General features: G+C 41.2%; 2 protein-coding genes across 6 annotated transcripts; both read left to right on the top strand.

The window, feature by feature from the left end:
- Window positions 1-433: 433 nt before the first annotated feature.
- Window positions 434-17,397, top strand: ZBTB24 (zinc finger and BTB domain containing 24). Of its 3 annotated transcripts, none has more exons than XM_033143577.1 (7): window positions 434-512; window positions 2,924-3,892; window positions 5,357-5,524; window positions 6,184-6,267; window positions 7,371-7,454; window positions 8,123-8,204; window positions 17,316-17,397. In XM_033143577.1, the coding sequence occupies exons 2-7, from the start codon at window positions 2,929-2,931 to the stop codon at window positions 17,320-17,322; spliced, it is 1,389 nt and encodes a 462-aa protein (XP_032999468.1). In that variant the 5' UTR covers window positions 434-512; window positions 2,924-2,928; the 3' UTR covers window positions 17,323-17,397. The 3 variants fall into 3 exon arrangements, with proteins under 3 accessions (XP_032999468.1, XP_032999465.1, XP_032999466.1); XM_033143574.1 differs by lacking the exon at window positions 17,316-17,397 and adding an exon at window positions 9,197-11,618; XM_033143575.1 differs by lacking the exon at window positions 17,316-17,397 and adding an exon at window positions 8,661-8,796.
- PPIL6 (peptidylprolyl isomerase like 6) lies at window positions 15,150-26,969 on the top strand. Of its 3 annotated transcripts, XM_033143578.1 has the most exons (8): window positions 15,155-15,373; window positions 17,316-17,411; window positions 18,329-18,517; window positions 20,070-20,132; window positions 21,523-21,670; window positions 24,759-24,815; window positions 26,069-26,204; window positions 26,740-26,968. In XM_033143578.1, the coding sequence occupies exons 1-8, from the start codon at window positions 15,272-15,274 to the stop codon at window positions 26,849-26,851; spliced, it is 903 nt and encodes a 300-aa protein (XP_032999469.1). In that variant the 5' UTR covers window positions 15,155-15,271; the 3' UTR covers window positions 26,852-26,968. The 3 variants fall into 3 exon arrangements, with proteins under 3 accessions (XP_032999470.1, XP_032999471.1, XP_032999469.1); XM_033143579.1 differs by lacking the exon at window positions 24,759-24,815 and having other exon boundaries at window positions 15,150-15,373; window positions 26,740-26,969; XM_033143580.1 differs by lacking the exon at window positions 17,316-17,411 and having other exon boundaries at window positions 15,154-15,373.

Genomic DNA, 26,969 nt, shown 5'->3' with positions numbered 1-26,969 from the left:
ATCAGATTTTTGTTGGAAGCCGCCCAGAGTGGCTGGGGAAATCCAGCCAGATGGGCGGGGTACAAATAATAAATATTATTATATTATTATTATTATTGCCGCCTCCACGTCTGCTTTTGCAGGAGAGCAAGTGACAGCTGCCTTGTGCCGTCCAACTTCGGGGAAGGAAGCGGCAGAGGACAGGACGTCCGCCCTTGACTCATCCCTGCCGATGAAGCAATACGCCAGATGTGCCTCCTTTCCGCGGCCAGCTCCCGTTTGACTGCCTGAGAGCAGCAAATGAACCAGCCGAGCCGCCTGGGCCTTACGGAGTCTCCACCGCCGCTCCCTTCCATCGCAGCAAACTTCCTATCTTGCCCCGCCCACTGCCCCGCGCTGGATTTCTGACCCACTTCCTGCTCCTCGCTAGCGTCACTTCCGGGGTGCGCGGCCGCCGCTTTTGGCCTGCGCGTTCGGCTTCTCTCTCAACCGCCTGTCACGGGGCTCGGGGTTTGAAGCCTCCTTCGCGCGTGGTGAGTCTGCCTTCTCCCTGAAGCGCTGCTAACTGACTCCACCGAGGAGGGGTCTGCCTCCCCCCACTCGCTCTTCCCTCGGTGCACGGAAGCGGCGTAGCGTTTAAGGGCGGCTCCTGCGCCTGCCACTCTTTCCCAGTCAGGGTGGTCCCTTGTTCTGCTCCTAGTTGACAGCAATTTCTGGTGTGGGGCTGGGCTGCCAGCGCTGTCTTTCCTGGCAAGGCTCTTGCGCCTTTTAAATTAAAAATTAATAATCGCCCAAGAAGCAGGAATTCGGCAAATGGAGCCTTTCTGGTACAGTATTTGGCATCTCCACGCAGTGATCACTTGTTGAACTTCTGCTTATTGTCAAGAAAAGTAAAAAGGGACAGAGGATAGAACTTTGATTTCTTCCCACACAGACACCTCCCCCTGGAGAGGAAAGAATGGGCAATTTTACTCCCTTTTCCTGTTCTTTTATTTTTCTGCTATCATCATCATCATTATAACTCCCTTTTCTTCTGTTTATGTTTTTCTCATTGGGTGTCAATGGGAGCCATTAAGTGGGAGGAGTTTAGAGAATAATAAGAGAGAAAATTAGTTTTGACTATTCTTTCATTAGTGAGATATTTTCGCCCGGGACAAGTTCATTGGAAGGAACCTTAACATACGCTTGTTGTCTTTATGGAATTGTGATATAAAATGTTTCTTTGGAATGCTTCAACTTGATATCTTTGATGTTCTTAGTGATTGTATTGTGAGTAGATGGCACATGCAGATGACTGCAGACAAAGGCTATGAAACAGCCAGTGATTTTTTCCTTTACTCTAAACCTGCAAAAGCATCGGAAAAGAAAACCAGATGATTGCTGCCAAAATGATAAGCCCAATAGTGAGCTAATAAAAGACTTTCTTAAGACTAATTTTATTGAGCAAAGGTGGTTACTACACAATTCCTTATTCCAGGGAAACAATACACATAGGTTTGAGGCTCAGTTTGGCTTTGCTATGCTATTTCGTTATATTGCAAGCTGTTCTGCATACTTTGAGTAGCAGAATGTTGTGCCCGGTAGATTCACAACCTCTGTGAAAAGGTCCTTCTATAATTTTACAGTTATTTTCTACCAGGCAGTGAAATCCTGTCTCTTTTACCCTCCCTCTTCAAAATGAAAATTATTTATCTGGCTGCAATCTAGACTGAGTTATGCTTAGAATTTGGGGTATGTGGTATACTGAGAAAACAAGCTATGGGGAGGGGCCTTAGCTCAGTGGTTGAGCACATGTTTTACATGAAGATCTCAGATTCCGTCCTTGGCATCTCTAGGTAAATCTGGGAGAAAATCCTTACTGGAAATCCACTGCCAATCAGTACTGACAATATTGAGCTAGATAGACCAGTGATCTGTCTTGGTATAAGGCAGCTTATACCAAGCTGCCTAAGAGGTGCATTCTTGTTTTGGTCTCTTAAATCCATTTCTGGCATACAGTATTAATGCTACTATTTTCCTTACAACACCGTGTCTTCTAAGATAAGCATTTCTTACCATGAATGCAATAAATACTTAAATACTTCAGTGCATAGACAAATTCATAGAAATTAGTTGGTCATTGTGTATTGGCCATAAAAGCCAAGTGTAGCCTCCATGTTCAAGTATAGATGCTGGGGCAACTAATTCTGTCACCATCAAGCTCTAAACAAAATAAAAAATATCCCTTCCAATAGCACCTTAGAGACCAACTAAGTTTGTTCTTGGTATGAGCTTTCGTGTGCATGCACACTTCTTCAGATACACTGAAACAGAAGTCACCAGACCCTTATATATAGTCAGAAGGGTGGTGGGAATTCTGTCACCATCAAGCTCTGTTTGAGAATTTCTGGCCTGCTGCTAATAGAAATAAAACATTGAACCAGATGAACCTTAGGCTGCTCTAGAGACATTATTTATAACAGAGTTACTTTGTCTCATGGTCCTTTATTGGTAACAGGAATAGAGAATTCTAAGCAGAAGAATGCTTGGTCAATATGAATAGTTTCCTTAGTAAATTACTACATTTATTTTTAAAAGTATGGCTACCCAAGCAAAGTATCCTTTCTGAAGACCAGGACAGATGCTGCCAGTTGGTGTAGATAATACTGAACTAGATGATGATTTATTTATACCCCTCCCATATGGCTGGGTTTCCCCAGCCACTCTGGGTGGCTCCCAACAGAATATTAAAAACACAATAAAACATCAGACATTAAATACGTCCCTAAACAGATGGACTGATAGTCTAACTGAGTACAGTAAAAAAGCTAACTTCCAAGCCACTTTGGGAGATTGGGGAATCCTCCAGAACAGCAGTTAATGCTCTGTGTGGGGTTCTGTAATCCAATCATGCAGAAGCTCCTTGAATCACGGCAGTGTTTCTCAACCATTTTTCTGTTTACAGCAACAATGGATGCAGCAGTTCCTGATGATTCTGAGAAGCGTATAATCATCCACTCACAAGTTCACAGAGATACTATTCTGGCCAGCTTTGAAGAACAGAGGAGAAAAGATTTTTTGTGTGATATCACTTTAATTGTAGAAAATGTTCACTTTAGAGCACACAAAGCTTTACTTGCTGCTAGCAGTGAATATTTCTCCATGATGTTTGTTGATGAGGGAGAGATTGGCCAGTCAATCTATATGCTGGAAGGAATGGTGTCAGATGCTTTTGGTGCGCTGTTGGAGTTTATCTACACTGGCTCTCTGCAAGCTAGTGAAAAAAGTACAGAGCAGATTTTAGCCACAGCTCATCTCCTCAAAGTGAACGATTTAGTAAGGGCTTACACAGAACAAGAGAAGAATTTTAGCGGCACATTATCTGCCACACCTACTAAAGGGGGCACAGTAGCTGCCTTGACAAATGACAAGAAAAGTGAAGATCCACCAAAGCGAAAACGTGGAAGACCAAGAAAAGTGAAGAATATCCAAGAGGAAAAACTTGGGATATCTGCTGAAGATGCTCAGTTAAGAGAGAACAACTCTGTTCATAATAAGCAAAACTTTATGGATGAAGATGCTGTAGTGGAAGACAGAGATTCCAATGAGGAGACTCCTGTAAGCAGAGAAGCAAGAGATACTGATCATGCTTGTAGTTCAGATGCTGCGGTGAGTGTCTCCACTGAAAAAGATGAGAACTGTGATCCTAAATGCCAAAGTATACAGGCCAATCAGAGTCGTTACAGCAAACGTAGGATACAGCGGTCTATCAAGCTAAGAGATTATAAACTTATTGGTGATGAAGAGGACAATGGGCTGAAAAAGAGACATGATAGGAGAAGAAAACGTACAGGTTCTGAAGTTAAGTGCAAAGACTGTGGGAAGGTATTTAAATATAACCATTTTTTAGCTATTCACCGAAGAAGTCATACGGGTAGGTACTAATGATCAGTTTATTTCATTCAATAATATAATTGTAGCATACCATAGCCACAATGCTTCTTAAACTGTGTTTTTTATTGAAATGTTTTAGCTAGCTCTTAAAGTATAATGTTATTTTTATTGCATGACCATAGGCTAATGATTTAACAGTTATATAAGTATATAAATTTAATGAAATCAATCCAGTTACAAATTGGATGAAATCACACACTAAAAATCATTAGATAGATAGTTTAAACAAAAAGTCCATTTTAAATTTATAAACAATAGCAGAAAAAAAAATGTTTTTTCACACTCCAAAAGTCGAGAAAACAAAAGCCATATGCCAAATAACATCCTATTTAGGATATGAAAAGCAGCTATTGACTCTATATAGACTGCATTCAGATGTTCCTTTTTGTGTATATATATTTTGTTGCATGATACAGCACAAAATATTTACATAGCATAGAATACTGTTGTCTAAACGTTGCTTGATTTTTCTAGAATAATCTTTTACCGAATCTATTCATCAAAACATTTCATTAAAACTTCAGCATAGAACTTTGGCAAGCTCTTAACTTTCAGAAGAGGAACTGATGAAGGTGGTTTCTCCATAATATTTTTCTGAATATTCCTCCCCTCCCCGCAACATAATGCAATAATGGCCAGCTGCTATGGTTTATGGGGATAGCAGTAGACTCACATTGTCATGATCATTCATTGCCCTTATGCATCTTGGCTGGGAAGGTCTGCTTTCTAAGCTGAAGAACCCAGCAGGCACTGTCCCAATGCAAAAATGTTTCCATCATCTGCTTATTGGTAAATTTTGCAAAGTCAAAGCATATGTATGTTACAGCAAAGTATGTTACAGCTGAATTTATAAGATAACAATTGCATAATTGTTGTTATGAATTAATAAATTTGCACAGATCCTTACAATAGTTTGTGTAGCTGTGGTCTGCAAATCAGGAAGTCCATAGATTAAGTCAGTGGCCTTTGGCATGGCCCTGATTCTTTGCCGTTCCATTGGCAGTATGATAATATTAATACTGAGCAACTTTGCAGGACAGTTGTTAGGATTCCTGAGAACATACCATATTTACTCAAATGTAATGTGCACCTTTTTTGGCCAAATCATGTCACAAAAATTAGGGTGCACATTAGATTAGATTGCAAGCTTGAAAAACAATGCTGACATAGCAAACACTCCTTTGGTTTCAAGGTTTTGAAAATTGAGGTGCACATTAGATTTGGTGGTGCATTAGATTTGTGTAAATACAGTATGTGAAGCACTTTGAATACCATCAAGTTATTAATAATGATTTCACGATAACCATTCCATTTATTTTTCTTACCCTACAGTTTGGAAAAAATGTTTGGGGTTTTCTTTTAAATAATGTGGTTTGAAGCATCTTTCTGTCAACTTCAATTGTCTAACTATTTGCCACTCACAAACCTGGTACCTTGTTTTTAGGGGAGCGCCCATTTAAGTGCAGTGAATGTGGTAAAGGCTTTTCCCAGAAACACTCTCTCCAAGTTCATGAGCGAATGCATACTGGAGAACGGCCATACACTTGTACTGTTTGCAGTAAAGCTTTAACAACAAAACACTCGCTCCTGGAGCACATGAGCCTTCATACAGGTAAAGTCAAGAGCATTTTAGTTGTGCTAAGAGTGTAAATTAATTAGCAAATAATTGTTTAGTTGGATCAGTTCCTAGATCCATTAAGCCCAACATTGTTTCCAACCGCAGAATGCCTGAGGCCTCTGGGCCCTTACAAAGTAGTACATGAAGAGTTTGGCTAATCCTGAAATCCAACTTAAGTTGTACTCAGAGTGGGCCCTCTGAAATCAATAGACTTAAGTCTGTTGAATTCAGTGGGTGTATTCCAAGTATGACTAATATAATGGGTATCACTCCTAATGCTTTGTCCTCAGTGTCTGGTATACTGCATCTGCACACAGAAGTTAGCTGGTAAGGCTAATAACCTTTCATAGACTTTATCCTCCATGAACTGGCTGAATCCTTTTAAAAAGCTTTCTAGGCTGCTCTCCATCATCACATGTTGTGCAGTAACTTTCCTGTTAATTACACATTTAAAGCTCTCTGAATTTCCCCAAGAATAAGCCCCATTGAAGACAGGAGGACCTGCCTCTGAAGAAACATGCACAGGATTGTTTTTGCTTGGTGTTTAGTTGTATGTTTAAGTAAGATCCAGACTAAACATAATATAAGCTATGCAGTGATATCTGTTGTGATTTCTTTGAAATATCTTCTAAACTCCTCTGTTTTTCTTTCAGGTCAGAAGGCTTTTACTTGTGATCAGTGTGGAAAATACTTCAGCCAAAAGAGACAACTTAAGAGTCATTACAGAGTTCACACAGGTATAACAAATTTAAGAGGCATGGTGGATTTTGTTGGAATTTTTTTAGCACATTGTCTTTTTTACGTTTTTCCAATGAGTCTCTTTTTAATAACTGAATCAAGCTATCAGAGGATATTTATATATTAGTTCTATGCCAAGGAGGAATGTGAGTCTTTTGAATGCTTAGCTTGAATATTCCCATTTTTGAGGCTATTCCAGAGTTGAGGATACCACCTCAAGGTGACTTTGTGTACAAGCATGGACAGGAGTGAGACACACTTCCCCCAGACACACTTCTAGCACAACATAACTCTTCTTGTGAAACAAAATAAAAAATAAAAAAATTCCTTCCAGTAGCACCCTAGAGACCAACGAAGTTTTTTATTGGTATGAGATTTCGTGCGCATGCACACTAGTGCTACTGCTCTGGTGCATTTCCCAATGGGGGAGATGTATGATTACAACTTTGCATATCCCCTCTTCATCCCAAAGACAAGTAAAAGTAGCATGGATTTCCTTGTGCTTTATGCTTCTACATTCTTCATGATGTTCTAACCCAAGCATAGGCAAACTCAGCCCTCCAGATGTTTTGGGACTACAATTCCCTTCATCCCTAGCTAACAAGACCAGTGGTCAGGGATGATGGGAATTGTAGTCTCAAAACATCTGGAGGGTCGAGTTTGCCTATGCCTGTTCTAACCTATACACATTGGGTTACAGTGCCAAGATGTGTGTAGCACCTCTGGTCTTGGGCTCCAGAGGTAAGCTAGGAGTGGTAAACATGATCCTTTTAGTCCACAGAAGCCTTAATGTTCTGCTGTCTCTCTAATACTCTGCTGTCAGCAGTATTTAAAGCAACTAATGTGATGAAAACAGTACTTAACCAACTCAAATCTCCCTGAATACCAGAAAATAATGTTCTTTCTCTAACTGCCTTGTGTTGCTTCTCTTAACTGTGGCATTGGTTTGATTCAGAATATGTCAGATTTGTATGTTTGTGCTTTGTTATTGTGTGCTACCTTGACAACTCTGCTGGACCAAAAGGCAGGACAGACATTTTAATAAATAATAGTAATAGACTCAGAAAAGATAATGGATACCTATTTTTCTCTTTGTAATAAGGCCATTCTTTGCCAGAATGTAACCTGTGTCATCGCAAATTCATGGATGCAGCTCAGTTAAAGAAACATTTAAGAACACATACAGGTAATGCCCCTCCATATTTCTCTCAGAGAAGAGACAGGTGTCCTTTGGGTTTGGCCTCTGGGCATAGCAGTGTGCTGGAACACACAAGCCTATAGTTAGTGTCAGGTCAAAGAAGAGATCTGCCCTCCTACTGGGAGAGTTTAGCACCAGCTAGGCACAAATTGATAATCACATATGGAACCAACATTTTAGGAACAGTACAGAAGGAATACTTGATGCAGCTGCTTCCAGCTGCTGACATCCAAAGCAACTTAGATGTGGAAGAAGAGCATGATGGATGCTATCTCTCTTCTTCTTTTTGTGTGATGAGATTTGTTGAATATTACTTAGATGAAAAAGAGTCCCTTTTCCAGTGCTCTTTAAATTCTGACAGGCTTTCCAGTTAATCCCAATTTATTGCCACAATTATCTTCCTACAGCCAGAATATTCCCTATATGTGGTAGCTGCTATTATATTTGATGCTTTTCAGTCATAGCTCTTGGTATGTTCCATCACAAACAGTGTGCTGGTATGGTGATATTTAGAGTGGTGTTGCTGTTTCATTAGTAAGATACTGTTCAGATGTCAAAGTCCCACACACTGTAATGGACCGTACTTTTTAAAATCATGCTAGCCTTTAATTAAACAGTGGCATCTTGCTGTTACACTAACCAACACGTTTTTGTAGGTGAAAAGCCATTTACATGTGAAATTTGTGGCAAGTCCTTCACAGCAAAGAGCTCTCTCCAGACTCACATAAGAATCCACAGGTATGCTGTTCCTCCTTTTGTTTCATGTGGCTGCATGTTAGGAACTAGTTTTTTATGGGAAATGCTTTGAGTCTAAATTGTTGCAGGCTGGGTGTCCACTGTAACAACAGAAGTTGAATATTTAGCTGAAAAGACAAAATGGGATTTTTTTTTGAACAGTTTAACAGCTGACCTTGCACCCCAAAGTTATACTAAAAATTGTGTTCTGTGGGCCAGCTGCAAATCATATGTATATAAAAACAGGAGTCTTTAGCCAATGCTCAGCCTGCTCAGAGTAGATCCACTGAAATTAATTGACATGACCAACTTCATTTTAATGGGCTTACTCTGAGTAGAACTTAGTTGGATAATGATTTGGTCACTCATGAAGGGCTTTGGATGCAGAAAATGTGACGGGAACATGGAAGGAATGCAATGTATTTTCAGTTCAGCTTCCCATCTGGTCTCAAATTGCAGGAAAGGCAACTGTTTGCTGCAAGGCAGTGTGGAAGATGATGATGGTGTCATGCCACCCTTAGTGGCACCCTGGAGTAGAAGGGAAAAGAAAATGAAGGCCAGTCTGGCTTTGCCTACTTAGAATTCTGCATGCTCTTCCCAAATACTATCAGTGTGCTCATCACAATGATGGGGACTTTGCTGATGTAATACTGTAAACTTTATCAGCACTCTCAAGATACTCCCAGTTCCCAAGACAACATTTCTAGCCACATGCTGGCAGCCTTCTAAATAACAGCAGCTTAAATGTATATATATGGAAGCAAGGGGGCCCTGTAGGCCTGGCTATGGCCTGCGCTGTTGCCTGTCTGCTTCGTTACTAGGCTGCTGTCTACATGCCAACTTGGTAAACTAGAGATAAAACCATACCAAGGCAATGCGGGCAGCATAAGTACACTGGGGTGATCCTGTCTCGCACTGTCATGAAATTTCGTGAAATGTCTTGTGTCATCCAAGCTTTCACGTACTTGATGAAGCTAACCTGTCTTCCCTTGCAGAGGAGAAAAACCTTACACATGCAGCATTTGTGGGAAATCCTTTTCTGATTCCAGTGCCAAGAGGAGACACTGTATCTTACACACTGGCAAAAAGCCCTTTTCTTGCTCGGAGTGCAGCGTGCAGTTTGCACGCCTAGACAATTTGAAGTCACATTTAAAGATCCACATCAAAGAAAAGCAGCTACAGGAAGCAAGCAGTGCTCCCCACAGCAGCAGCACAGATGAAGTAAGGAACATTCTTCAGTTGCAGCAGTATCAACTCTCCACTTCTGGAGCACAGGAGATCCAGCTGCTGGTCACAGATTCTGTGCACAATATCAATTTTGTGCCCAGCCATAGTGAAGGCATTAGCGTTGTCACTGCAGATGGCACCCAAAATGTGATGGCGGACCATGCAGGCAGTCTTACCCTTCTCACTCAGCCACCCCAGCAGCTACAGAACTTGCTCCTTTCCACCCAGCCAGAGCCAGCAGACCAGATTCAGAATATTAACATTGTGAGCAGCCAGATGGAGCCTCCACAGACTGAGCAAGTGCACGTCATCACGCTCTCTAAAGAAGCTCTGGAGCATCTACATGCCAATCAGAATCCAGCAGAAGTGCTCCAGATCACCACAGGAACATCACATCCAAGTCAGCACCTGCAGGTGGCTCAGGAACCTAGCCAGGAGTTTCGCATCAGCCAAGCTACAGTCCTACCTCCTCAAATTAGCAAGGGACAGACTCAAACTGTACATGTATCTGAATCACCTCAGCATTCTTTGACTGTAGGCCAGTCATCTGATGATCATCATATTGAGAGGCAGACTTTTTAAAATAAGGGCTGTTTTGCTTCTTTATTTATTTATCAAAAGTGAAATGACGTCAAACCAAGTAATATTTCATCTATTTAAGTTTGCATTTTGGTAATACTGATGGTTCACTTTATTGTAAAGCTGAGTATTTTTTATTTTTACGTTTTCTTAACTTAAATATATATTGATAGGGTGATTTCATAGTCAATACTCAAGACCCATGCCTATTTTGCCTGAACTGCAATGGTTATTGAGATACTGTTGGTGCGATCCAACCATTTTAGCTGTTTCAGTGAAAAATAGCTATTCACTTGCTTTAGTCTCCCATTTAAGCTGATGGGATGTAAAAATTAACTTCACCTGGATCATGCACTATATAATTATGTGCTTGTTTTCAGAGTTCTACTTTGCTCTTGGATATCTACAGAGATAATTATTATTTTTTTCCTTCTTCCTTTCCCATGAAAAAGCAGTTGTGCTTATTTATGTGCATTACAGTGGCAAGCTGGAACATACATACTGCCATTTTATATGTGCGAATACATGTGCAGTATTGCCAGTTAAACCACAATTTCCAAGCTAGTTTTAAGACTTGTCTTGATGTATAAGCATATGTGTGTAATTTCAAAAGGATGGAAGAGTAATAATGTTGGACTTCTGACCACGTGTGGACAGGCCATCCTGAAAAGTGCCACCTACAGGCTTAAAGAAAATTGTTTTTCTTGTTTGGGTTTTACATTAGGCTTTGCCCATTCAAATCATGATTCACCTCTAGTTGTATATAGGCCTAGTTCAAATTCAACAATAAGCCATGGTTTATTAGACCAACAAGTGTTGTGACTGTGTTACCCCCCTCTTCCATCCCATCCTATTTTCTCTCTTGCATCTTAATGCAATGCTGGGAGTTCTTAAATGACAGTTTCTGATTATGAACTCGGACACAGTTGTTTAAGCAGTGGGGAGGGAACGTGAAGACATAACATTCATTCTCAGCCTGCTAAACCACTGTTTTACTGAACCTGAAATAGACCATAGTCTAGTTCTGCTTGTTGTGGAGAGGAATTCATATTCTACTTCAATAATGTACTGTTGGCAGATAGCCACCCTCTGATAAACATTTCAATGTGCATTTGGCCTCTGCTTTTCCCTTTCTTGGTCCAGCTTGCACAACAGTTTGCACATCCCGCCACCATTCTTCTGGGAGGTTTGAAGTAGATCTGATACAATTGACCATAAGGAAGCTTCAACAGCATTGTCTGCACCAGTGGAATAATACTATCAATGTTGGAAGTAGAACCTTCCAGGTTTTCTTGGCACCCTTGTGTTATCCATGCTTAACGGTTGGATGTGGTGCTAAGTTGTGTTAAGGGGAGGTGCTCTTGACAGCCAAAGTTAAGGACAAATATTATGTCATATCATGTCTACAATGACCCATGTACCTATTCTCTGCAATACGGTGAGCACAAAAAATGTATCACTTGAAATCAATGCATCTTTTGACTGTGTTTGTCATGTTACTCACTTTTACCCAGAGACCATGTGGTAATGCATATGTGGAGCTGCACAGTCAAATCCTCCTCTTCACTACCGTGGAGGAATGTGTCCAGAACGCCTCTCTGTGAACACACACACACAGCTGTCCTGTCTAATGAAGTAAATACAAAAGCCTTGGGGAGTGTAGTAAGGACCCTACCACAAATTGCTGGTATTACATAAGAATGTTTCTTATGTAAACATTCAAACATGCTCTTGCAAAGGTGATATAATGTAATGATGGGAATAAGCTATTAATAATCTTTGATTCAGTTAGTCACTCTGCCGATAATATAGTTATAGCCAAATCGTAAACTTTCTGTGCCTTAGCTTTTACAACAGAAAAGCTTTTACAGCAAAAAAAGAGGAGAGAATGAACATTCATCATCTCTGCAAAACAACATAATTATTTTCAAATGCTAGAAATAAGTGCAGGATACCTTAATCACAAATTTAAATTTTAAACACAGTTTCATATTTTGCCTTGAGAACATAATACTCTTTTTATTCTAGGTTAAAAATGATTTCATAATTAAAGATTTAAGATGGCACAAATCTCAACTGGTTTCTTAAAAACTATAACTCTTTAATTGGTAACAGTAAAAATACAACATAAATATCAAAGTTTAATTGGATTTTTTCTAAAGAATGTTATTAAAAAAAAACTTCAAAGGGGGAAAGTTGGAAAAGAAAGACATAATTTCTGGGGGATAAATTTCCAAATTGTAACAGTTCTTCCTCTGACTTTATAATTCTTTTTGACTGATGCAGTTGCAAAAATAAATCACTAGGTGATGGGGAAATAATGCTGTTTCCTCAGTTAAGGGTTAAATATTCATGCTTATACATATTTACTCCTGTATGTGAAATGGAGCTGTTTCTCCTTTAAAATAAAAACAATGCATAAATTCATTCTCCTAGCATTTTTTTTCATTGTAGTTTATCTGCATGCTGCAAACACTTCTTGCTAGCCAGGAGCTCATTTGCATCCTGTTTGTGTCAACTCCCCCCCCCTGATTATGCTCCTGAAATATGAATAAGAAGCACATAAATCATTTGTTCTAGAAATCGTAAATATTTACATAAAATTAAAGGTAAAGCAATGTTGTTATTTTATAAAATCATTCAATTACAAAAGTAACATTCATTTGACTTGCTTCTGCATATTTCCAATAATGGAAAATAATGTTATGCATCTATAACCTAGATAGTTGCTACAAGAATAAATAAAATCATACTATTATTTATTTATTTTTGCTTTACCCTGGAATACTTTCATGTGCTTAATGTGTCACATTGTTCCCTGGGAACAGGGACTGATTGCTAAACCACTCTGAGAATTGTAGCTCTGGGAGTGGAACAGGAGTCTCCTAACAACCCCCAGGACCCTTAACTAACTGCAGTTGCCAGGATTTTTAGGAATCATTACTGATTAAAGTAGTATACTGCTATAAATGTATAAATTACTAGCTGACCCGGCTATGCGTTGCTGTGGCTCATTTTGTGAAATGGAAAAGGAAGATGTAAAAGAGAAAGCGCATGCCTCCCCACAGCTTATCCTGTTGAACTCCCGCCTGCCTCCTCTCCGTATTTCCCATTTTCGCTTGCCTCCCCACAGCTTCTCCCGTTGAACTTCCGCCTGCCTCCTGTTTGTCTTTCCCCGTTTTTGCCTGCCTCCCCACAGCTTCTCCCATTGAACTTCTGCCTGCCTCCTGCTTGTCTTTCCCCCGTTTTCGCCTGCCTCCCCACAGCTTCTCCTGTTGAACTTCTGCCTGCCTCCTGCTTGTCTTTCCCCCATTTCTGCCTTCCTCCCCACAGCTTCTCCCATTGAACTCTTGCCTGGCACCTCTCTGTCTCCCTCCCCACACAGCTTCTCCTGTTGAACTCTTGCCTGCCTCCTCCCCACAGCAGCTCCCGTTGAACTTTTACCATCTCCTCCCCCCCTCTGGAAACCTGATACATGGTATAGTCCGCTCTGGCATTGAGCCTGGGGTCAGAAGGGACTATAACGATCAGGGCCGGTGCGTCCATTAAGGCGAACTAGGCAATCGCCTAGGGCGCCAAAATGGAGGGGGGGTGCGCTGGCCAGGCTTGGGCGGGGGGGCGGGCTAGCAGCAGCTTCTCCACTGTAGCAGAGAGGTGCTGCTTGCCTCTCCACCACCCTTCACCTCCCTCTAAAGCAGGCTTTGGCGGGGGGCGGGAGGTGCCAGAAGGTGGTCTTGCCTAGGGCGCAAGAAGCCCTAGCACCGGTCCTGATAACGATGCAAGGAGGGGTGATGGGGAACTGGTAGGGTCCTTATACATTTGTGTGCGGCGCTTTTTCCTCTTCTGATAACTGGAGTTTCGTTTGTAAAGCGATACAGCAGTGGAGAAAGGATTGTGTTTGGAGACAGGATAGGGAGCGAAGCATAGTTGCTGAGCTTTCTCATCCTACATCCCCCCAGCCATAAGGAATGGTATGGCCCGGGCCTAAAAACCTTTTCCTGCCTGGAGATGAAACTACTAAGAACGTTTCTGCCTGGGGAAGGAGAGTTAGGCCTTCCAATTAACTGGTTTTTTTTTTGGCGGTAAGGCCCTTGGCATAGGGTGAGGCTAGGGATATTAATGGGGGTTGTCCCTGCTGTCTGAAAATGGCTGACTGAGGTGAAGGAGGTTTTTGGATCGGTGCACAGTCTGTGACACTGCCCTGCGATGAGCCTTTCTATTGGTTGTTGTTCAAAGTCTTCAGTTCTGTTGCTGGTGACACATAATGCGTGTGCCATTTTTTTGCCTTTATTCTATATTTTAGGCATGACAGGTGTGGTTTTTTTGAATTTTTATTATGCTAGATCCTTCCCCCATGGTCATGTTACGCTTTGTCCTAAATTTGATGTGATTTGGTCCAGCGGTTACGGAGCAAGGTGGGGCCGGACACGCACGCAATGGGAACATTTTTATATATATAGATGGCTGCATGGCAAAAATGTACAACAGGAATGCGACTATCAAAATAAGTTGTACATAAATATTTTACTTACTTAAAATTTACTCCCTGTCAATTTTATACTCTTCCAAGCTGCCTACATAGAATCAATGTGCCATTTATATATCTAAGCATTTAAGTAGGGCCGTGATTAGAAGTACAGCAGGGCCAATTTTTTTTTTTAATCCTAGTAGCTTCTATCTGCTATTCTAAAATCACTGGCATCTGCAATAGTTTTTTTTTAAAGGGTTTATAAATTACAGTAATACAAAATATTGCCATAAATAGTTGCCCAGTAAAAGCAAGGGGGATATCTGCAATACTTGTATGAGACTTTAGACCATTTTTATAGATCTCACTTTGCTAGGCATAGCTTAATCAATATGTCAAGGCACTGTCACCTGTACCACATGAGAATTATTTAGTTGAAATGTTTGGATTCTGCAGTCTTAACTCAATCAGCATCACAACTTAAAAAAAAAAGTTACAATCTCTCACTAACTGCAGTAAAAAAAGAAAGAAGGTGGAAAATCTGAACACTGTATTTATAACATTCCCCAACATCGGACTTACGGTCACTCACAAGCTACAAGGTGATTGGTTCTTGTGCTGTTGAAATACTAAAGAAACCAAGGACCAATCACAGGCTGGAACAGAATGCTTGCATCTGATTGGAGTCGCTATGGGGACCAGGATTGTTTTTATTCCTTCTCCCGGATGTTTGAGGGGAAGGGGGCAACTGAGGCAGCAAGGAGAAGAGGAGAAAAGACAGAAAACTTTGTGAAGGATGTGGAGAAAAGGTGCTGTGCAGCCTGTGAGGCTGCAGCAGGTGGAGGTTGTAGGACTTCTCACAGAACCCTCCTTTCACATGGCAGCATACGCAGCTGAGGTAAGTTGCAGACCTTTTTTCTTCCTACTGGACCAACTTGCTAACATCATTCTTCCTCTTTCTTTTCTTGTGTGCTCTTTATGTAGACTGTATTCCTCAGCTGTTGTATTACGTATAGTTGATACAAAGCACATCCTTCCAAAGCACAGTTGTGGAATGGGCTCTCCTCACCAGAAAAAGAAAAGCTTAATTAAGAAACTTGCCACTTCCATTTGGCTTATCTGAAACATCTGTTACAAAGTACCCTCTTGTAATATTTTAGGATGATACAAGTTTTCCAGAAAATTTTGAATTGGAAATTATACATGAATTAGGGTAATTTGCATAAGGTAATTTGCATCGGAAAATTAACAGTTTGAATGGGAATATATTTATTTTCATTGTATTCAGTAACCAAAGTAAAATTTTGAAACTGTCAAACTTGCCTAATACTGTGTTTGCAGTTGGCATCCATTCACTGTTACTAATGAACAGACGAAATGGGTTTTTTCCCCCCGCTGAGAAATAAAGCACTGCAAATTTTTCTGTGCCACATCATCGATATTTTATCAACCTTTGCTTGATAAAAATGATCCTTTAACATTTATTATTTAATCCACAGAACTGAAACTGCAATCTGTAGTAACCCACAAGACTTTAAAGCAGAGCTTTTCATGTTGGTGACACACTTTCTAGAAATGCATCATTTCCTGACACAGTAATTCAATTTTACTGTCAAAGCGGAGGTTAAACTAACCCCTTTCCAGCCCCAGGAGGAGTGCGGAGAGCATTTTTGTGAAACACCTGCACACTGCAGCCAGCACACTAATGTATCACAACACAGTTTGGAAAGCTCTGCTTTAAAGGAGCCAAAATGTCCAACTCCTTGATTCAAAAAAAGATGGTCATTTAACTAATACAGTATTGTAACTAATACAGGTGTTAGCCTTGAATTCTTAAACCACTTTAGATGTTGGTGCATCTCTCTCTGTGGCTACATGGAAGAAGGAGCATTCCAAACTGCACCTCTTCGAATTCAATCAGCGGCTGTGCTTCCTGTGCTTCATTTGAAAATGACACATTTATGTTCATGGATATCACTACTGAGAAATGGCAGGCAGCTCTTCTGTGTCGATGACACGGCCTCAAAATCTATTCCAAGGGGTCTGGGGACCCTCCAGTGCATATTATGGAGGCATACAGCATAGCTGTCAACTTTCCCCCCTTTTTAAGGGAAATTCCCTTATTCCAAATAGGATTCCACGCAAGAAAAGGGAAAAGTTGGCAGCTATGGCATACAGGGAGAGGAGACAAAGGAGAAGCCTTCTCAGGCAAGTGGAACTCTGCATGTGCAGCACTGGCTACAACCCTATGTCCCTGCAGGATCAGTTTGGGACCTTAGGAGTAGTCCAATGGGAAGGCAGAGATGTGATGCAGGGAAACAAGGGGGGGGGGAAGCAAAGCCTAAAACTAGCCACTGCCCAGGCAAAAACACAGAGCAAGCTCTGCTGCATTAGGGCCAATGCAGTGTGTGGTTATGCTGGTTCATAGGGAGAAAAATTGGGGTTGTAAGTCTCACATCCTGTAAAGCAAATGACTGTTATGTTCTCCATATTGCAGCATGTGTGACTGTGAAGGGTGCAATGAACACTCAGTAAGTTCATGAAGGAAGAAAGATGTGAACTTGGGACATCCTAACTTTTAGCTCGTTGTCTTTGCCACTACCATTCTAGTGTTCAAGCTGCTTTCAGGAGTAAACAGAGGAGGAATTGACCTTATTATATTTTGCCATGGTTTTTACTCATCACCAGTACAACTCATCCATCCTCATGGAAATACAGTAGTGTGAATGAGATAAACAAGGCAAAAGCACAGTTATGATTGGATTGTTTCCATCACCAGCAATTTTAAAGAGATGTGTACTGTCCTTTTTTAATATTTTCATTTTCTCTTGAATAACCAGGGCCTGAGGAAAAGTTTTCCAAACAAGATAGCAGAGCCAAAAGTGCTTCCTTTGCTGCAGTTTGCATGGGATGAATATTTACAGGAGAAGAAAAGGGTATTTTTTTTCTTCTACTCTTATTTCCAAAGCAGAGTGGATTGGTTTGATTTTGGTATTACAGCAGACACACTCTCCTGAAACTTTCAGACTGAATGATTTATTTATTCTCCAGGTTCTGCTCATAACATCTTTTCAGGAAATGAGCCTTTAGTCTGCATTATACCAAGCACAGATAGGTGCTTGAGCTCACAACAAGTAGGTTCAGTGTCTGGCACCCAGAAACTTACAACACAGGGGAATCTGAAACTCATAACACAGGGGAATATGAAATGCATAACACAGGGGTCTCTGGCACCCACAGACTAATAGCAATATGATTGTAGCCTTTCCCACTGATGAACACTAGTCTAGCCCAATAATGGGGAACCTGTGGCCCTTCAGATGTCATTGTGCTACATCTCCCATTGTCTCTGACCATTGGCCATGCTGGCTGGGGCTAATGGGAGTCCAACAACATCTGGAGGGACACAAGCTCCCTATCCTTGCATAGCTTTGTATTTGAAATGCCACATCCTTATTCCAAGGAGTTTTGCTGACAGGATTGATGTTCTGCTTTGCTGCTTCACAGGATAAAGTTGAAGCAGTCCAAGTTCTGTCCAAATTGTACAGGCATTGTGAGGAACATTGGAGAAGGTACATTAATAATATGGTACTTCCCTAGTATGAGAACTTAGAAGTTAAGCACTAATCAAGGGCACTGCACTGAACCAGGTGCAGATTAGACCATCTGTTCCAAGACACAGACCAGCGCACTGCTTCCTGGAAGTGATGACACATGACTTCAGGGGAACTTAGGCATGGTGCTGCCAATAGAACTGTTATTCTGCGGGTTTTCTCCCTGTTTGTAAAATCTGCATGTTTAATTTTTCTATTAAATGCCTGCTGATTCTGAAACACTGCCATTTTCATCACAGGAGTTAAAAGGGGAAACATGGGAATATCCTTCCAACGTGATGTGCTTTATTGATGGCCAGCTTGTTGGAGATGAAAAACAGCTATTACAGTGGGCCTATGAGGTTTGGGATTATGATGACTTCAAGCCTGTTGCACTTTATGAAGCAATTACACAGGATTTCCTCACTAAATACATGAGAAACAAGAAGGTAGGTTATTGGTTTTCCAAAGGAAATAGGTCTGTGAACAATATTGTACCTTCAAAATGTTTCTTCAGCTAGAGTGTTTCACTGTTAGTCACTATATTTTAGATAGGCTGTGATCCTGTGTGACTCCATTATTTATTTATTTTTGCCTTATAGTCTTAGTTCAAACAATCGTTTGGAGGATTAGAAATGTTCTGTGGACTTGCACATGCATGCACCTCATCAACCTTTTTAAATTTCACAATTCACTAACCATAGTTGCTGTCATATCTAAATCAGGTGGAGTTTGCTAAACACTATTTTCCAAATCATAGTTTGCTAACTCACTTCAAGTCATGGTTTGGAGGTTAGTACTAACCATAATTTGCCTGATTCAGACATCATAGCAAACTGGTAAGAAGAAATCAGGAAATAGAAGGGGGAATTGGCATAGAAAATGGAGAGTGTCAGTCTGCCACACATTCCTCATCCTCCAAATCATGGTTTGGTGTGTTGTAATGTGATATCTGAACCAGGTCATATGGTGTATGACTTTGCTTGCTTGCAATACAGTCAACTCTCAACTTAAGCAGGGGTTGTGTTTGGGGGATAGTGTGTGAAGCCAAAACAGCATGTAATCAAAACATACTCTCCCTGCACCTCCAAACACTCTTTCCTGGGTACCCTATGTTACCGCTTTGATGTCCTTGGAAGAAAGGTAGAGTATATAAAACAATTGCCTCGTGGGTCATAACTGGCTATGACAAGAAAATGCTGTGTCCTTCAATATGAGGGCTCTTTGCTAACAAAATTCTCATTTCAATTTTTGGGAGAAAACATGGTGTTGGAGCTTGTGGAGAAGGCCCACAAGGCTCCATCCGATGGATGGCAGACTAGTTCCTTTAAAGCCAGTTTGCTCATGGATGGATCTTCTCCCCGCCTCCTCACACAAGTTGCACAGCCATAGGGGAGTTGGGGTATGTTCTATGTATATTGGAGCTGTACCTTCCTGGCAGCAGATGACAGAACCATGAGACAGGTGTAAAATACTCAAGCAAGAGTTTTATTTACAACCTTACAAACACAAAGCATGTGGGTGTTCTGTTTTGCAGCCAAATTCAAACTGCAACTCTCCTCCTTTTGTACTCATCACCAGCTGTACCTAATCAGCCTAGAAAACCACACCCAGAACTCACAGAAACAGTTCTTAAAGTTACAGTCATCTTTTTCTGTTTCTTTGCAGAATGACTCACAACACTATGCTTCCTTAGTTTAAGCCCAAAAGGACTTGCCAGTGGCCTAAGAAAAGAATGTGCACCCCTAAAACACATAGAAACTTCTGCATTGACCCAGAGTTCTTTGGCAGCTTAGCGGATGACAGAATTTCTTAAAAGTAGGAAATTGGAAAGTGGCAGCTTGAGAGATACAGAACACATTGGGAGGCTTCTTGTTTATGGGATTAAACCTTTTACTTTCTGAAGCATGACTAATGTTCAAAAGAGAAGCTTTATCCAATTAGTCACTGTGTTCTATTTTGACAACTGGTTTTGCCTTTTTTCTTTATCTTTTTTGGCAGCATGTGTTTGTGTACTTTGAAATATCTATTCAGGCAGAGCCTAAAGGAAAATTGCTATTTGAGGTAAGTGGCTGAAGAAAAATCAGACCTTGGCATTGGATCCAATGCATAGCATTTTAAAAAGACTCAACATTCAACTCCAAGGAACTGCAACTCATTCAAATGAAGCATATATGTATGTGATAATGTAGTTAATGTAAAGTTAATGTAAAAATGTTACGGGCACAATTCTGTATTCTGGATCCACTGCCCAAGAGGCTGTAGGGTTCAATGGAAGCTATGCTATACCAGCGGAATGTGGAATAATGGCCACCATTGAAGTACACTGAGAGCTGGACCATAAAGAAGGCTGATCGGCGAAGAATTTATGCTTTTGAATTATGGTGCTGGAGGAGACTCTTGAGAGTCCCATGGACTGCAAAAAGATCAAACCTATCCATTCTTAAGGAAATCAGCCCTGAGTGCTCCCTGGAAGGACAGATCCTGACGCTGAGGCTCCAATATTTTGGCCACCTCATGAGAAGAGAAGACTCCCTGGAAAAGCACAAGGAGAAGGGGACAACAGAGGACGAGATGGTTGGACAGTGTTCTTGAAGCTACCAACATGAGTCTGACCAAACTGCGGGCAGAGCCATGGGTGCCTCAGGGGAGCACAGTTGTGCCGTTTCCTGGCTATTATTATACTCCACTGCTATCGTACAACGTAGCACCAGCCCGATACCTAGTGTAAAGAACTTATCTCCCATTAGAGCAGCCTTTCTCAACCTTGGATCCCCAGATGTTTTTGACATACAACTCCCATCATCCCTAGGTAGCAGGACCAGTGGACAGGGATGATGGGAGTTGTAGGCCAAAAACATCTGTATTCTTTCTGAATATCCAATGTGTTTTGTGGTATTCCAATCAATTGCTTGCTAAAAGCTGAGTGAGTCAAGAAAATGTGGAGGTGTAACACATAGCAGGGGCAGAGGCAAGTAGAAACCTAGCGGGCGTTCATATTCCTATTGCAAACTAGAGGTACAGATATAATTGTGGAGAAGGAGATGGCTGTACAGTTAATGCTTGCTGTTTCTGAGCATGAATCAAAATGAGCTGGATGGGTGGGATAGCTGCTCAAAATGGATACAATAGGCACAGCCTTATGATGCTGCACTGCTGAACGTTTGTATTCATTTTCAGCCTGGAATGGTTAGTAGATAATCAACAGACTAATTGATTTAAAATATTTTGATATACTGAAAATATCCCCTCATTAGCTGAAAGTATATTTTATCTTCCCCCCCCCCTTATTTTTATACAATAGCAATTTGACAAATACCATCTTATAAGAGGCATTCCCTCTTTGGAAAACTGTCCAAAGTTGTGGGGGAGGTCTCTACTGACATGACAAAGGGCCTTCTCTGGGACTGAGCTTGTAGAAACTTAACACATGCTTTCTATCTCCATTGTGCAGCTCTATTCTGATATCTGCCCCAGGACATGTAAAAACTTCCAGTATTTGTGTTCAGGGGAGAAAAAGAAGTCTATGTCTGGGCTTCCACTCACTTACCGTGATTCTATCTTTCACCGACTTGTAAAAAATGGCTGGCTACAAGGAGGAGGTGGGTATTGACACCTGTTTATACAATGTAACTTTCCTGTCTTACTTGACACGTATAATTGCGTTTGCACTCATCAGAGTGCTTTGAGATGATACTAGTATTGATACCAACCTTCCCAATCCCATGGTTCTCCAGATGTCATTGGGACTACATCCTTAACTGTTGGCCATGGGGACTGGGGTGATGGGAGATGTCACAACACCTGGAGGGTAACAAGTTGAGGAAGACTGACTGATTTATGCATTCTTATTACAAGATAAAAGCCTCCCCCCCCCCTTATCTCTATCTCAAAGGCTTGCAAACAAATCACTCTGGCAATTTGTTGCAAGTATGAGCAGGGATTCATAAATGGAGGGCTCCTACCAGTGTGGGCTTCCGCATTCACTTGGACTAAGCCAAATGCTTTGCAAACCCACTCCTTTGTATGCACAGTTTTGGTCCTTCCACTGAAGATAATGGAGCCAGTGTGCATGAGAGGATTTGGGTAAGTGTGAAAAACAAGAGCCAGGCATTGATTACCTGTCATGCTGCTATTTCTCAGCCAAAAACCAAATTATTTGACAATATTTTAAGAGAAATTAGGGAATTAAGCGGGAAGAGAAGATAATGATATTGAGGGTGTTGTGCAGATTTCATTGTATGGGAGCCTTTGGAGCACATAGAACCAAACCTAAAAATAGTGTCAATTCAACACAAACTTGCATGAGTGTAGAGATCTCTGCTGAAAGCAGTCATTAATCATGATGTTTGCCACTCCTATTAGATAGTGTCATGAAATTATATTTAATAAGGTGATATTTGGAAGTTTCATGCTCTTCTAATTTTTTTGTTTAGTCGTTTAGTCGTGTCCGACTCTTCGTGACCCCATGGACCAGAGCAGGCCAGGCACTTCTGTCTTCCACTGCTTCAAGAACACTGTCCAACCATCTCGTCCTCTGTCGTCCCCTTCTCCTTGTGCCCTCCATCTTTCCCAACATCAGGGTCTTTTCCAGGGAGTCTTCTCTTCTCATGAGGTGGCCAAAGTATTGGAGCCTCAGCTTCAGGATCTTTCCTTCCAGTGAGCACTCAGGGCTGATTTCCTTAAGAATGGATAGGTTTGATCTTCTTGCAGTCCATGGGACTCTCACGAGTCTCCTCCAACACCATAATTCAAAAGCATAAATTCTCCGGCGATCAGCCTTCTTTTAGGGTCCAGCTCTCACTTCCATACATTACTACTGGGAAAACCATAGCTTTAACTATACGGACCTTTGTCAGCAAGGTGATGTCTCTGCTTTTTAAGATGCTGTCTAGGTTTGTCATTGCTTTTCTCCCAAGAAGCAGGCATCTTCTAACTGTCTGCAGTGATCATGGAACCCAAGAAAGTGAAATCTCTCACTGCCTCCATTTCTTCCCCTTCTATTTGCCAGGAGGTGATGGGACCAGTGGCCGTGACCTTAGTTTTTTTATGTTGAGCTTCAGACCATATTTTGTGCTCTCCTCTTTCACCCTCATTAAAAGGTTCTTTAATGCCTCCTCACTTTCTGCCATCAAGGTTGTGTCATCAGCATATCTGAGGTTGTTGATATTTCTTCCAGCAATCTTAATTCCGTCTTGGGATTCATCCAGTCCAGACTTTCACATGATGAATTCTGCATATAAGTTAAATAAGCAGGGAGATAATATACAGCCTTGTCATACTCCTTTCCCAATTTTGAACCAATCAGTTATTCCATATTCAGTTCTAACTGTAGCTTCTTGTCCCACATAGAGATTTCTCAGGAGACAAATGAGGTGATCCGGCACTCCCATTTCTTTAAGAACTTGCCATGGTTTGCTGTGGTAGACACAGTCAAAAGCTTTTGCGTAGTCAATGAAGCAGAAATAAATGTTTTTCTGGAACTCTCTAGCTTTCTCCATAATCCAGCACGTTTGCAATTCAGTCTCTGGTTCCTCTGCCCCTTCAAAATCCAGCTTGCACTTCTGGGAGTTCTCGGTCCACATATTGCTTAAGCCTGTCTTGTAGAATTTTAAGCATAACCTTGCTAGCGTGTGAAATGAGTGCAATTGTGCGGTAGTTGGAGCATTCTTTGGCACTGCCCTTCTTTGGGATTAGGATGTAGACTGATTTTCTCCAATCCTCTGGCCACTGCTGAGTTTTCAAACTTGCTGGCATATTGAGTGTAGCACCTTAGCAGCATTATCTTTTATAATTTTAAATAGTTCAGCTGGCATATCATTTCTTCTACTGGCCTTGTTATTAGCAATGCTTTCTAAGGCCCATTTGACTTCGCTTTCCAGGATGTCTGGCTCAAGGTCATCACCCACACTACCTGGGGTGTACGAGACCTCCATATCTTTCTGGTATAATTCATTTGTGTATTCTTGCCACCTCTTCTTGATGTCTTCTGCTTCTGTTAGGTCCTTTTCACTTTTGTCCTTAATTATTGTAATCTTTGTACAAAATGTTCCTTTTATATCTCCAATTTTCTTGAACAGATCTCTGGTTTTCCCCATTCTGTTGTTTTCCTCTATGTCTTTGCATTTCTCGTTTAAGAAGGCCCTCTTGTCTCTCCTTGCTATTTTTTGGAAATCTGCATTCAGTTTCCTGTATCTTTCACTATCTCCCTCACATTTTGCTTGCCTTCTCTCCTCCGCTATTTGTAAGGCCTCATTGGACTGCCACTTTGCTTTCTTGTATTTCCTTTTCATTGGATGGTTTTCGTTGCTGCCTCCTGTATAATGTTACGAGCCTCCATCCATAGTTCTTCAGGCACTCTATCCACCAAATCTAAATCCTTAAACCTGTTCCTCACTTCCACTGTGTATTCATAAGAGATTTGATTTAGATTGTATCTTACTGGCCCAGTGGTTTTTCCTACTTTCTTTAGTTTAATCTGGAATTTTGCTATAAGAAGCTGATGATCTGAGCCACAGTCAGCTCCAGGTCTTGTTTTTGCTGAATGTATAGAGCTTCTCCATCTTTGGTTGCAGACAATATAATCAATCTGATTTCGATGCAGCCCATCTGGTGATGTCCATGTGTAGAGTCTTTTTCTAATACAAAAAAGTAATTTCATAACCTTTGTTTTTCTCAATTAATATACAGACATAAGGGGAGGAAGAGGGACTGGAGGCGAGTCAATTTATGGACCTTTTTTTGAAGGTAGGAGCATGTTCTTCAAATGTCCTGGTGACAACAACTAGGAGGCATAATCTATGCTGAATATATTTTCTGAATATAAAATGTACAAGCGTAATAGACAATGGGATTCAATTAAGCACAAAATGCAAGTTTTTCAACTACCTGCTGGAAATTAGTTAAATTGAGTGATTTTCTACATGAGGTTTAAAGTGGCTTTTGCTTCCATCAGATGTATAGTGCAGATGCAAAAACTACATTAACAAGAATGTCAGCTTGCATTACAAGTGCTCACTTTCTCTTCCTCACAATGATCAGATGTTTGTGTGCAGAAGATACTCAAAGGCAACTTAAGGCTCATGTGTAAAAAGGCCTGTTGTATTTTGATCGCTGGAAATTTATCATTTTGGCAACCATATCCCTGAAAAATCCAAACTAGAATGAGTGTGAGGAAATGAATAGCTGCAAATTTAAGTGAACTTGTAGATATGCTGCTGAACAGAGTGAAACTTAGTCCTGGAGAAAGTGTTTAGAAAAAGACTGAATAATATATATATATTTATGGTCAATGCAAAAATGTTGTTAAAAGTGGCACATTCATTATCTGAGGGCATGTTGTGGTTTTTCTTGCCCCACTCTACAACACTGGTTGTCACTGAGTGTGGAATCAGATAAACTTGCAACATGATAGAATAAGGCTTGGTACGTATTATGAGGATGTGGGAAGAAACCTGACATGGATATTGTTTGGGGCAGGTTATGCACAGGTTATGCAGCTCTCACCTTTCCACCTAAAAAGTTCAGAACTATTTCAGGTTGTTCAGCTGATAGCTTAGTGTGCACTGGGGCAAATGGGTGAGGGAAATGGGAAATGGGAAAAATGTGAATGAATGGAAATAACACTGCCACCATTTACGGTATAAGCTGTTTGGAAACAGTATACCTAAAGGAGCGTCTCCTCCCCCATCGTTCTGCCTGGACACGGAGGTCCAGCTCTGAGGGCCTTCTGGTGGTTTCCCTCACTGCGAGATGTGATGTTACAGGGAACCAGGCAGAGGGCCTTCCATCAGATGTCAAGGTAATAAACAACTATCTGACTTTTAGAAGACACCTGAAGGCAGCCCTATTTAAGGAAGTTTTTAATGTTTGATGTTTTATTCTATTTTTAATCTGTTGGGAGCAGCCCAGAGTGGCTGGGGAAACCCAGCCGGATGGGCGGGGTATAAATAAATAAATAAATTGTTGTTGTTGTTGTTGTTAATTAAACTGTTTCCTAGATGAAAGTTTTGCAGTTCTCCATGACAAGAGAGGTGTTCTTGGAATGGCCAACAAAGGACGCCACAGCAATGCATCTCAGTTCTACATCACACTACAGCCAGCACCCTACTTGAATGAGAAATATGTGGCTTTTGGGTATGTGTAAGAGCTCTGAGCTGTGGGTTAAACCGCAGAGCCTAGGGCTTGCTGATCAGAAGGTCAGCGGTTCGAATCCCCGTGACGGGGTGAGCTCCCATTGCTTGGTCCCTGCTCCTGCCAACCTAGCAGTTCAAAAGCACGTCAAAAGTGCAAGTAGATAAATAGGTACCGCTCCGGCGAGAAGGTAAACGGCGTTTCCGTGCGCTGCTCTGGTTCACCAGAAGCGGCTTAGTCATGCTGGCCACATGACCCGGAAGCTGTACGCTGGCTCCCTCAGCCAGTAACACGAGATTAGCACCACAACCCCAGAGTCGTCCACGACTGGACCTAATGGTCAGGGGTCCCTTTACCTTTACCTAAGAGCTCTGCAGTATATCTCAAGTGCAATGCTATAGTTAAAATATGGAGGAGGCAGTACTGCTTAATTGGTGGATGTGGTATCTATATTTGTACAGCATGGCAGCAGTGACTAGAGTTGAAAATAAGTGGAGTGACTTCCTAATACTTACCTAGCTTTCCCCCTCTACTTTAGACAGGTGATCGAGGGCTCAGAAGTTCTCCGAGAACTGGAAGCAGTGGAAACATTCAATGAGAGGCCAGTTGTAGAATGTAAAATTGTTAACTGTGGAGTATTTCAGCCATAGCCATGGATGTTAGATATATTTTGTTTTACTGTAATGCATGACAGTGTTGTTTTCTGAACATTGGATTTACTTCTGTTAATTTTTTTTGAGGGGGTTAAATATATTTTCACTTTGAAAA

Source organism: Lacerta agilis, chromosome 3 (assembly GCF_009819535.1).
Source record: "Lacerta agilis isolate rLacAgi1 chromosome 3, rLacAgi1.pri, whole genome shotgun sequence".
Lineage (NCBI taxonomy): Eukaryota > Metazoa > Chordata > Lepidosauria > Squamata > Lacertidae > Lacerta > Lacerta agilis.
Note: the sequence above shows the minus strand (reverse complement) of the source record. Positions and strands in the feature narration are given on the sequence as shown.

What these genes read in the sequence shown, in the direction of transcription:
- PPIL6 (XM_033143578.1), top strand. Translation starts at nt 15,272, where the DNA reads ATGTGGAGAAAAGGTGCTGTGCAGCCTGTGAGGCTGCAGCAGGTGGAG. An exon ending in TGGCAGCATACGCAGCTGAG is followed by an intron (nt 15,374 to 17,315) that starts GTAAGTTGCAGA and finishes TTGAATAACCAG; the next exon opens with GGCCTGAGGAAAAGTTTTCC. An exon ending in ATTTACAGGAGAAGAAAAGG is followed by an intron (nt 17,412 to 18,328) that starts GTATTTTTTTTC and finishes TTTTCATCACAG; the next exon opens with GAGTTAAAAGGGGAAACATG.
- ZBTB24 (XM_033143574.1), top strand. Translation starts at nt 2,929, where the DNA reads ATGGATGCAGCAGTTCCTGATGATTCTGAGAAGCGTATAATCATCCAC. An exon ending in TCACCGAAGAAGTCATACGG is followed by an intron (nt 3,893 to 5,356) that starts GTAGGTACTAAT and finishes CCTTGTTTTTAG; the next exon opens with GGGAGCGCCCATTTAAGTGC. An exon ending in GCACATGAGCCTTCATACAG is followed by an intron (nt 5,525 to 6,183) that starts GTAAAGTCAAGA and finishes TTTTTCTTTCAG; the next exon opens with GTCAGAAGGCTTTTACTTGT.